This window comes from Glycine max, chromosome 4 (genome assembly GCF_000004515.6).
Source record: "Glycine max cultivar Williams 82 chromosome 4, Glycine_max_v4.0, whole genome shotgun sequence".
Lineage (NCBI taxonomy): Eukaryota > Viridiplantae > Streptophyta > Magnoliopsida > Fabales > Fabaceae > Glycine > Glycine max.
Window position 1 is genome coordinate 1,889,093 of NC_016091.4, and position 11,547 is coordinate 1,900,639.

Consider the following 11,547-nt stretch of genomic DNA (forward strand, 5'->3'; position numbering starts at 1 on the left):
AGGGGAATAAAAAGAGGTCCAATTCTATATATATATGGACAAAATAAAATTTCGTCGCAAAGCACTTTATTTATCTCCCTCGCTCCATTCTATATATACTTTGCCCCCTCTTTCTTTTTTGGGTTTACATAAAGGAATATACCTTTTAATAAAATTACATCGTTATCATAAAGAAAGATTGAACAAACTATATTAAACATTTTGTATTGCCCTTCCCAATTAAAGACAAAAAAAATGACCTCATCTTATCATATTCGGCATCAATTAGCACCACGAACTTCTGTACGTACGTTTTCAGAAGGATAATGACCTAGTTAATGTGATTTTCATAATTTTAAAAGCTCGCCTGGCATTTTACATGCTTGCTTTTTTTCATGATTAGTTGCACCAACGTAGATGACTTCCAAGGAAAAAAAGCGTGGTTGTACTCTAATTTCTAGTATAAATTAAACTGCCGGCCCAGCAAAATGTATCTTATGAGTTATGATTTATATATATTTGATTTGGTTGTGATGGTTCTTATGAATTGAAGTAAAGGAGGGCGTCTTATGTTTGAAGTTGCCCGTAAAGTGAAGGAATTTATTTTCCTTCTCAAAAAATAATTTTTTTTCTTAACTTTCCCTCCTTTCATACATTTTTTTTCATCTGACCCTTAGACAATCTTACCTCGCTCCATCTTTGGAGATACGTTGTAACATGGCATATCTGCAAGAACATTTCTATGATAAATATGATGTTAAAGTAAGGTCATGTGTTTCATGTTTGAGAAACTATAGCCAACACACCAATTTGGATTTGTCTCAAACCAATGTAACCTGTCATTGTTCATTAGAGCCTGTATTAGACTTGTAAATATCTTGGTTTATGTAGATGACACTTTGGTCACAGAGCTCTCCTTAGCTCATTCAAGATCCGATTGATTTCTGCTATCTATATAATCTATTTGTACTGAAAGACCTTAGTGATCTTTATTTAATATTTCTTTTGAATAGAAGTCAAGAACCTGAGTGATGGAAGACTACATCTGTCAATAAAGTATAAAAGCACCAAGGTAAGGGCAATCAACACCCTGTGAGTTCAGGTGTCAATGTGTCCAAACCTCAAGGCTGATCCAAACACTCGTATCTTAATTTCAATTCAATAGTAGGTGTTGTATTTTGGTATGCTAGCTAGCTAGATCATACCAACTGAAGTTTATGGGAGATCGCTTTGTGATCCCCAAACTTACCTTTATTAGTGTTCAATGGCATTTTGTAGAAAGTAATCATGTTTAGTTGTTTTTCAGAATCATGTTTGTTTCTAAATTCTAAAAGCACATTTGACTAAAAGTGAAAATTGGTAACTTCAGTGTTAGTGAGAATTTTATCCAAAAATTTACCACAAATCTGTTTTTGATTAAAAAAAAATCTAAACATAAATCACTTCAGATAGCTCAGTTTAACCTATACTGCTGCTGAATTAACATGGCTCCAATTATTTCTAACATGATTGCACATTCCACCTCAACAGCCTGCGTGATCTTTGACAGTCTCAGCACACTAATATTCTTGTCCTACAATCCTGCATTTGCTACAATCTAAAACCAAACACATGGAATTGGGTGGGTTTGGTTTTTGTTCAAGAGAATTAAGGTAATCCAAAAGTGCTTACCAAGGCTTTATATATCCTCCACCCGATTTATATAAGTCTTAAAGCACATAGACATCGTGACTTCAGAGATCTCTCTACATAGTCGGGATTACTTTTTGTCTATCGTCTTCACTAATTCCTATATAACATATATTCAAAATTTTCAATTTATAAGAAAAAAATAATAACACTTAATTATATATTGTGTAAAGGTTAGTAAGGATAATAATAGTCCCAAATCACCTAACAATTTCTTGCTTCCGCGCCAAGTTTGAGGGGGTTCTCCTTGATTTCTCTTATTCTTGGTCATACTTGTTAAAACCAAATTCTTGGAAATTTATTTACCTAAAATCCTTTTTAATAAAAGAAAAGTTAGAAATATTTGGTTCAATTATTTATGTAGACAAGAGCAGAAACAGAGAAAATTATATATAACTACTTTTTGTTTATTTTCATGGGTGTTAATAAAACTTTAATCCTAATGAAGTTCAAAGTTTTCAAGAACTGGTTTCAGAGTTAAAAGAAATGAAAAAAGAAATCCAAAGAGAAGAATTAGAATGAGCTGGAAACCCAAGCTGAAAGTGATGTACAAATAAGCGAATTATGTTCAAGCTTTCGTCATAGATTCTAATATAGCCTAGTTTTTTTGTTCATCTTTACGATAATCCAAATAAAACGGCCACATTTGGTTTGTCATATACCATGAATTGATCGAAGAGGGATTGAAGTGATAACAATGTTTAAGCAACCACCAATCTTTCCCTTGCTTCCAACACTGTGGATGACATCAAGACGATGCAAAAAGCAGGCAGGCCAATTTGAAGTTGGTATTTATGCTAATAATATAAATTTGTATCAAGATTGCTATTTCCCTACAGCAAGCTTTTGTAGTGTGCAATCGTGACAAACTCCTCGCTTGCGTATATCTTGTATAAACGTTAGCTGTCAGCCCTACAAGCATGGCTCATGCTAGGGTACAAATATGGTTGATTGGGTAGGCAAAACAAATTGCATGATTATTGGTAAAAGTTATTCTTAATTAATTAAAGGATGGCAAAATAAAGTAGATAACTTACCTAAGTTAACTTATAAATGGACGACATAGCTGGTTGAAATTTAATTTTCATGCAGAGAGACTTACGATTTGATTTCTTTATAGGTCGCTTACTTGTTACCAAGAAAACTAAGTTCTACAGACAAGAAAGGAGATACCGTGTGCACCGGCAATCGCTGATTAAAAAGACACAAAGTCCAACTACTAAAACTTAGATCCAAATTTGTCAGCCCATTGCGTTGTGAAATGCGTTGCTGTGCGTTACGACTAGTGTCCTCCAAAAGTCCATTATATTAGGCGCATTTAAATAAACACCTTGATTATATATTTAAGTAATTGTATGATGACTGAAATATTCATTAAAATAAGTTGAAAATAATTTATAGCATAATTATTTTCTTAATTCTTATAATTGCAACAACTTTTTCTTTTACTTCTTATTGTTTATAACATCTTAATTTTGTTCTTGCTTGTAGTTGCAAATTTAGGATATGCATGAAACTAAGGAAAAAAGTTGCTTGAAAAATTAAGGGTAATTTTTTTTATCACATTGGTGCGAAGTCACAAGCTCAAGATATTACTTAACAAAAAAACTCAATATCACTGGGAACAACAACTTAGTGGTAAATTGAGGGTAATTTGGAATTATCATGTTTGAGTGAAAGAAAAAACCGTTAAAAAATACTAATCAAAAGCTAAAAATGTCCATATGAATAAAATCAACTTATTATTTTTAAAAAAAAAATGTAAATTTGAGCAAATGTTTTTAAACAAAACAGCTAAAATGAATAATTTAAGTTGTTATAAACACGCTCATGATTTTCTGATTCTAAAGATTACTATGATAACACCTCTAGTTTAGGTTTAAAGTGAAAGTTATTCATTTATTATCCTCGTAGTTTTAATAAAATGTTACTCATATTTTGAAATATAAAATTTAGTGTTTAATATTTTGATGCTTTTTTATTGTCGCAGGTAATTTTTTGTGAAGTATATCTTCTTTCATTGCAATTAGAGCAATGGGAAGATTCATGAAGCACCAAAAGGAAAAAAGAAGGGGAAAAAACAGCAGCAAGTGACAACAAAAATAGAGAATGTATTCACCAAAAAAATAATAAATTGAACAATAAAAGGAATTCAACTATTTTCCTCATCCCCTGTACAAAAGTAATTTATAAAGTTAAATGAATCCAGCGTTAGTCGTTCATATAGATATAGATATGTACATAACTAGAGTTGTATAGAAATGAATGTTGAATATTATCCCTAAGCAAGAATTCCAGCAGAAAAACAAGTGAGAGGTGAGAAGTGAGAACAACGATTGAGTGTAGATGAAGTTTTCAGTAACCCAACCCATCCATAATATCCAAAACGTTATAGTTTTGGTGGTTAAAGACGAGTCTTGTACCGAAGAATTCCTTGGCAGGTGAACTCCCAGCACTTTTGGTCACTTGCAAATGTTTGACTTGTCTTTTCTTAGCCAAACCAAGATCCTCGCTTTTGCTAAGTCCAGGGTTCTTTTTCCTTGCAATAACATCCTCCAATAATCTCCTATCCTCATGAGAAATTTGAGTTCCCAACGGCTTGTTGCTACTATCCACAGATAGAATTAATAACTGTCGCATCTTAGACTGAAGTTCGTGTCCCTTTGGAGGAGACCGTGTAGGCATTGGTCTCAAGGTATTCTGTCTAGATTTTACAGAGCTAATCAAATGGTGAAGCCATGCCAACAATTCAATGATGTAAACATCTATCTTCCTCTTATCAGCGTAATAAAGTGTCTGCAGGCGAATCAGGTTATTTTCTTTGGAGGTGTTATCGCCAGAGTCATTACTGCAATATCAGAAAAAAAGTTATCATTAGGTTTCCTTCCAATTGCACATGTAAACACAATTAGTATATGATGAGAGAATACTCCAAGTTTACAGCTAACCTTGTGTTTGCCCATTCACCTACCCATCCGAAACCTTGATGTGCTCTGTCAGGAATATTAAAAGAGAAAACAAATGCATAAGCAATTGCAGGGAGTTTTAGCCTATTTTCATAAAAGGAAATAAAACCAGCAAGGAGAGGGGGAAAAAAGAGCAAGTATAAGTGAAATTCAAACAAATATATTACATATCTTACTTACTTGACTGTATTTGTGGCAAGTGGTGCAAGCCACTGAAGAATCTTTTCCATTTCAGCTTTGATCTGAGTGATGGAGAGCTACAGAAAATTGCTATGTCATTTAACATAATTCAAAATGAAATAAAACCCTATCTTCATGAAGTAGGTGTGACTAAGCCCCCCAAAAAATGACACATAAATAGGACTAGAAAATGAAAGGCAGTGGATATCTGGTGGAGTGGGGGTGTACCTCTTTCATGTCAGCAACGGTTTGCAACTGGGATGGAAGAGCAGCCTTAATATTGTTGGGCAAACCATGATACAATGTGTCTCGGGTGTTTGGAGGAAGAGCAGTTGGGCGAGATGCCTGATGTAAACAAAATTGTTTTATCAAAAACATCTATAGGTGAGGTCATTAAAAATTTATCATCATGATACATACAATCATATTTATCTGACTGATGATGTTAGCATAGTGCAGTGCAAGACCAGCTTCCCCTAGTCTTTCAGGACCGTCACTGTGCTTAGTTGCAGCTGTACCTGCCATGAATCCACAATTTCACAAGTTCTTATGACCTGCCAACGATCTACATGACAGATAGCACACGAAACGTAGATTTTCATACAAGTCAATACATGACTTGAAAACAAACATAAATAATTAAGGAATTCATTTTTCTCAAATGCTTTTACTCAATAAGCTAATCCAAGAAAAAAAAATATTATTTAGGAGCAGATCAGTTGAAATCTCATTCAACTGATTAGAATTCACATAACTTTTTGTTGTAAGGGATATATACCATGTTTCCAAAATGAGCTTTGGCAATAAATTTTACAATAGACAATATGAAGTGTTTGATTTCAAGGGTATATTTTCTTTGTAAATATGCATATGATGTCTCTAATTTCAACTCTACCACAGAGAAATGCAGCTGGTTATTTCAAGTTACAATTGAATAGAAAACAAGAGCATACAAAAGATTGAAAAAATTAATCTGCAGTCGGTTTGCTTTACAGAGAATCATTTCATACAGTTAGAAGGCATGTGATTTGTTTTGTTTTTTCAATAAAAAGAGTAGGCGCAAGATTAAAAGAACAAGTTCAGACTTCAAACCCTAAGTTACTTCCTAGACTCCTTGCGCATGAAGAGATGCATATGCTATAGCTATATTATGTACAGCATTGGTTTTTGATTCATAAGAGATACAATCTCATACCATGATTTCCAAGGAACAGATAAATTGCTTGATGTATATAGGTAACAATATCAACGAGCTTTTCAACTATCTGCAACAAGAAAATTCAATTTCAACTAAGTAAGTCCATTGTTGTAAATTTGCAGCTATAAAACGTTCACTTCTACACTTAAAAAGAAGGAAACATGAGGAAATACTGAATTCAACAATAATCGATGCAAATTAAGAATTATTCATTGATAATAATATACCTCTTCCAAAGTTCTGGACCAAAGAGACTTCTTTTTCAAGCTCCTCACAAGCTTTCTTTGGTGCTTTAGCTCACTTTGAAACATTGTGATACTCTCCCCTAAAATTGTAAAGAGAATGTAGCTGTCAAACACTAGTTAATTTCAGCAGAATTAAATTTGCAATCCAGCTGATAGTATGTACTGAAAATGAAAACAAGTCAACTGAAACTACTTTTAAGGCCACCAATAATGAGAATATATTTCAGCTGAAAAATGACTTTGCTGGCTCATAACAGTGGGTAACAAATCTTATAAACCAATAATTTTTTTGTTTGTGAGATTATTATATACTCCATCTCAAATACTTAGATAATATACCAAACTGAGCAAATAAAGGAAGAAAAAAAAACTAAAATTGCCATTACAATACAAAATATTATTTGGAAAAACATTCGGGAAAACTATATGATGTTTCTAACCTTTTAGAGGAAGGTTTAAGGACTCCATTTCCTTAATCTTTTGCAGATAATCTTGTTCAAAACGTTCATAAGCATTTAACTCATGGTATAATTCCTACATAAAAGGAGGAAACATGTCATTAGAACTGCTAAAAAATTCAATTGGAAAACCTAATTTTAACCGATAAAGAACTTAGAAAGCATATCAGAAGTAGGAAACAAAATAACATAAATAATATGAACCGATATAAATACAGCTGACAGTATGCCTAAAAACTGCATATAGGTAACACCAGAGATCCATGAATCAAAATCATGCAGTATACATTCAAGAAACCAAAATGATGACAACAACTTTACTCAGTCATCGGTTCACTGAGGAGATTTAAAAATATGCAGAACTTTATTTGAAATGTCAATGAGCTTACAGAAGTATTCCGAACTAGGCTGGTAAACTCCTGCATTGTCTTTTCTGCCTCTACCTGATATTGTTTGTCATCCAGGACATCCAAATCTAATCTGATATTTTTTTGACAAAGATTATAATGTGAAATGTTTGTGATTGTAATCAGCTAATTCAATCAAGATAGGTTAGCATAATCTTGTCATAAGCAATGCACATGGAAACTCACCTTGAGAAATATCTGTCTAGGTTGTGCCACTGTGGATCTTTACACATATTTCCAAATCTAGTCACTTCCCTTGAGAAGACATTGAGTTCTTCCCTACAAATTTCCCCCAAAAAATCAGGATAAAGAACATAAAAAGCAATGACAACAAGCATACTATTCATTGAACAAGCTAGAACCTTTTGTCAGCCTCAGCAAGAGCTATTAACTTCTTCACATCAGTTGATACTAATAGCTGAACCCCCTCCGATTGTAACACCTCATTTTTAAGGAACTGAATGTTTTCTTCAGAAAGTGATTGAAACAAAATTGTTCCTTTGGTTATTGTATTAGCTACTTCAAATGCCAGTATTGATATCTTATTCCCTCTAGAAGTTGTGCCAGAGACAAACCCGCTATTAGTGTTTAACTTAGGCATGCCACTTCCAATTGTGTCCAGAACTTCCACTGCTCTCTCGCCTGCTTTTCCCAGAATAGAACCCCTCTGACTCACCTATGAAAGAAAAAGAGACATCAATCATGAACCATTAAAATTCCAATTCAGAAATTCCCTAACATAATATGAAATGTCACTAATATATTAAATTATTCATAATTGTCCATTCAGAGTTTCAGACATTGCAGGCATCAATGTAATTTCCTTCAACATCCAATTCAGGTATAACAGAAATAATCTTAAAGATATGCATATTGTAAACATTTTCAACCATCCAAATAAAAAACATACAAACAATGCAAGCAGAGTGAAAACACACCTGTTTCCCCCCAGGTGAAGGAGACGATAAACCAAGTTCATGGGAAAACCCAGTATCGTGCTTCTTTTGCTTTCTAGAGTGACCACTATTAGACCTTGAATCTGAAAAAGCTTCTCTCCGATTCACAAAGCTATTTTCCTTCTTAAGCTTCCCAGAAAGCCCCAAACTCTTCCCTCCAAGTTCACCATTTTTCTCCACCATACCAGCCGAACAAACCGCTCCCATTATTATCTTCCTCAAAAAATGTCACCAATTATCAGAAAAAATAAATAAAAAAAATGCAACACAAGACAAAAATTAAAAACCCAACACCTGCGCAAAAAAGAAAAAAAGAGTTTAAACATTAAAGTTCAACAAACCAGGGTAATACAGAACGATTCCAAGTTTCAGAATCGGAGCGTACCTATTTACAGAGAGTGTTTGAAATGGAGAAGGAAAATGAGATTAGAAAAGGAGGGCATGGGAATGGTAAGGAGGTATGAAAAAGGGAAAAGTCGCCGAGAATTTACGACTCTGGGGTTTGACTAAAAACATAAGATGTTGTTGATGACATTCATTCATTGATTTCATACGGTTGAACGAATAAAATAGTAAAAGTAAGCAATTAATGAAAAGAGAGAAAACGCGGAAATAGAATGCTTGCTGGGGTTGGAATGAAATGGAGTAGTTTGACTAGACGTGGCACCCCAACAATGAATGCCAACGACGACTATGTGTGCCCCGTGTAGTACTGTGTATTGCATCAAACATTAAAACATGAAAACGCAGCACTACGTGGACCAAACCACCCTAATTAACATTCCTATCAACTACCTTAATTCTGTACTTATTACAACATTTTTAGATATATTCAATAACATACTTTGTTGTATATACATTACACTATTAGTCTTCGTTCACAGGATTTCGTTTTTGGAAGAAAAAAATACAGTAGTTAATTTCATGAGATGATGACACTCTGGTTGATAAAAAAAACTGGTGGAAGTGATGAAACTTATAGGAAATTGAAACGATTAAATATTAAAGTGATACAAGAGAATAAAAAAATAAAAGTATCATATCTTTAATAAAGAAATGTATCATATCTTTAACTAATGTATTTAATTTTTTCTTCCAAAAACGAAATCCTGGGAACGAAGACTAATAGTGTAATGTATATACAACAATGTCATCATCAGACCCAACAATGTCATCATCAGATGAGCCTTTAGAACTAATTTTTAAGGAATCTAGTTTAGTTTTGGAAAGTTGGTCGTCCTTGAGTTGTGGTTGAATCTTTGACAGTTGTGCAGTAGTAATATCAGCAACCTTCGTACTACACACCGAAGATTTCTGCAACGGGGGCTGAGGTATACGTCTTTCAACCAATGAAATTGATGATTTAGCATCTACATTTAACCATTCCCGCTTTCGGTCAGAATTTCTTTGAATATGTTCTTGAATTCATTCGAAACGTGAGCAAAACACAAATTAGAGAAAAATATGGTCCGTGGACTTTTCTTTTATGTCACCACAAAGCGAGGATTAAGGAAATATAAGCTACACTCAACCAGAGAAATGAGAAAATGAGAAAAGATGATGTAAGACTTCCTAACATCTCCCTCCACATATGTCTGCCCATACAGCCAAGCCTCTATATATATATATATATCAAGAAATCTATGAAATCTTTACAAATGAAGGAAGCTCTGTCCCCTCTAATCAGTTTAATTAATTAAGTTATTAAGTGGAAATTGCAGGTGTGTTGATTCAATTCTTTCCAATATATTATATCTCTTCTACATATAATAGGAATATTTTTCTTAAATTCATTAAAAAAATAGTATTTTTGCATTGACTAACGGCTGCTGTTCATGAAATGAAACGTCAGATATTGAATTTGAGTCTGAAGTATTATAAAATATAATATGTCAAAAAAAAGTATTATAAAAAAATTGAAAGGAAAAAGTATTATAAAATATAAAAAGGCTCTCGTGTACGTTTTTTTGTCAGATTCATTTACGTTTTATAAACAAATTAAAAGACATTCTGTTTAATAAATGCATAATAGATAGTACTTAATATAGTTTTTCTTTTTGAAATACGAACAGGGGTCTTTAGGACACTTGATAATATTTATTATTTTGATTTATGTTTTCTTTCAAGCTTTTGAGACTCTTTTTTTATCAAATTTATAAGTATCCAAACAACATATTTTTTTTATAAAAAAAAACCTGAATATCATATTTGCCATTTGACAAATCTTTAGAATCTCTCAAGACTAATGTTAGGAGGTTTCATTGGGTCTTTCTTATGTTTTGTTTCTTTTACACTTAATCGAAAAGACATTTCATTCTATTTTATAGAATTATTTTTTCCTTATAAAATTTTTTAAGTTCAATTTTAGTCTTTTTAAAAATTTATATCCATTTTTTGTCCATCTAATTTTAAAATAAATCACTTTTACTCCTCAGAGTGTTTTATATAACACTTTATATGAGGACAAAAAATTATTTAGATAATACTTTTAGGATTGCATTTCAAAACTAGAGAAACAAAAAATGATAAAAAAAAATTAGAAATACTAAAACTAAACCTTAAAATTATTTAGAGGGATTAAAATAAATGTTTTTTTTAGATAATTTGTTCTCGCTAACTCTTGGTCTTGGATCCTCCACTAGTGTACCTTGTGCTTAAAGAGATCAAGAAACATGCATTTGTTGAGAGATTGCCATGATGCAAAACAAATTTAGCGAGTTGTTATTGGGAATGATAATGGTGGTAGCTTATTTAAGGGAGATTTATATACCTGGTTGATAAATAATATCAAACCAAAAGACAAATTTCCAATCTACTTATTATACTTGACATTTTCTTTCTTTTTTTTCTCAGTTCATCAAGAGAAAAATAATTATAATTAATTTAAAATTCAATTAAAAAGTAAGTAAAGTCTTATTAAGAATTATTTTCATAAAAAATACCAAACTTGAGTGTTATCCAAAGGATTCAAACTTAAACACATCCTTTTTGAGGTCATATTATGACAATATAAATGAGAAAAAAAATCTAAGGCGTTTGAAGATGTTTTCATCACCCAGCATAGCAAGAATTGAATTTTTTAAGTACAAGTTGGTGATGCACCCCAAACTAAAAAAAATGAGTTAATTAGCAAACTCTTAATTAAGAATAATAATTTTTGTAGATATTTAGACAAACATTTTAAAAATATTTTTTAAAATAAGAATTAATAATAAATAATTTATCATATTATAATATTTTTAAAATATTATTTTATTTACATATATGCCATAAAAAATATTAAAAATATATAATATATAATATAAACAAACATGTATAAAGCACAAGACTAAAATCTAGTAGATACACAAAACTTGTTGTGCAAAAGCATTAAATATTGTATTTATTAAGTAACTTATATTGTATAATTAAATGTGATATTAATTTAATACAGTACTTAATTTCTTAAAGTATATTCACTAGTGTTTTA

At 31.9% G+C, this 11,547-nt stretch overlaps 1 protein-coding gene across 2 annotated transcripts; it reads right to left on the reverse strand.

Annotated features, from left to right (window-relative positions):
• Positions 1-3,759: 3,759 nt before the first annotated feature.
• LOC100780634 (protein PSK SIMULATOR 2) lies at positions 3,760-8,804 on the reverse strand. Of its 2 annotated transcripts, none has more exons than XM_003523500.5 (13): positions 8,464-8,804; positions 8,061-8,291; positions 7,485-7,798; positions 7,309-7,401; positions 7,105-7,195; positions 6,698-6,791; positions 6,240-6,337; positions 6,010-6,079; positions 5,235-5,332; positions 5,043-5,159; positions 4,815-4,891; positions 4,617-4,661; positions 3,760-4,516 (listed from the first exon to the last, which is right to left on the reverse strand). In XM_003523500.5, the coding sequence occupies exons 2-13, from the start codon at positions 8,283-8,285 to the stop codon at positions 4,024-4,026; spliced, it is 1,815 nt and encodes a 604-aa protein (XP_003523548.2). In that variant the 5' UTR covers positions 8,286-8,291; positions 8,464-8,804; the 3' UTR covers positions 3,760-4,023. The 2 variants fall into 2 exon arrangements, with proteins under 2 accessions (XP_003523548.2, XP_006577966.2); XM_006577903.4 differs by having other exon boundaries at positions 8,061-8,372; positions 8,464-8,802.
• Between the last annotated feature and the right edge of the window lie 2,743 nt (positions 8,805-11,547).

Coding starts and splice junctions, on each gene's coding strand:
- LOC100780634 (XM_003523500.5), bottom strand. CDS start 8,285: ATGGGAGCGGTTTGTTCGGCTGGTATGGTGGAGAAAAATGGTGAACTT. Junction 6,792..7,104: donor GCCTAGTTCGGAATACTTCT/GTAAGCTCATTG, acceptor CCTTTTATGTAG/GAATTATACCATGAGTTAAA. Junction 5,160..5,234: donor TCAGTCAGATAAATATGATT/GTATGTATCATG, acceptor TGTTTACATCAG/GCATCTCGCCCAACTGCTCT.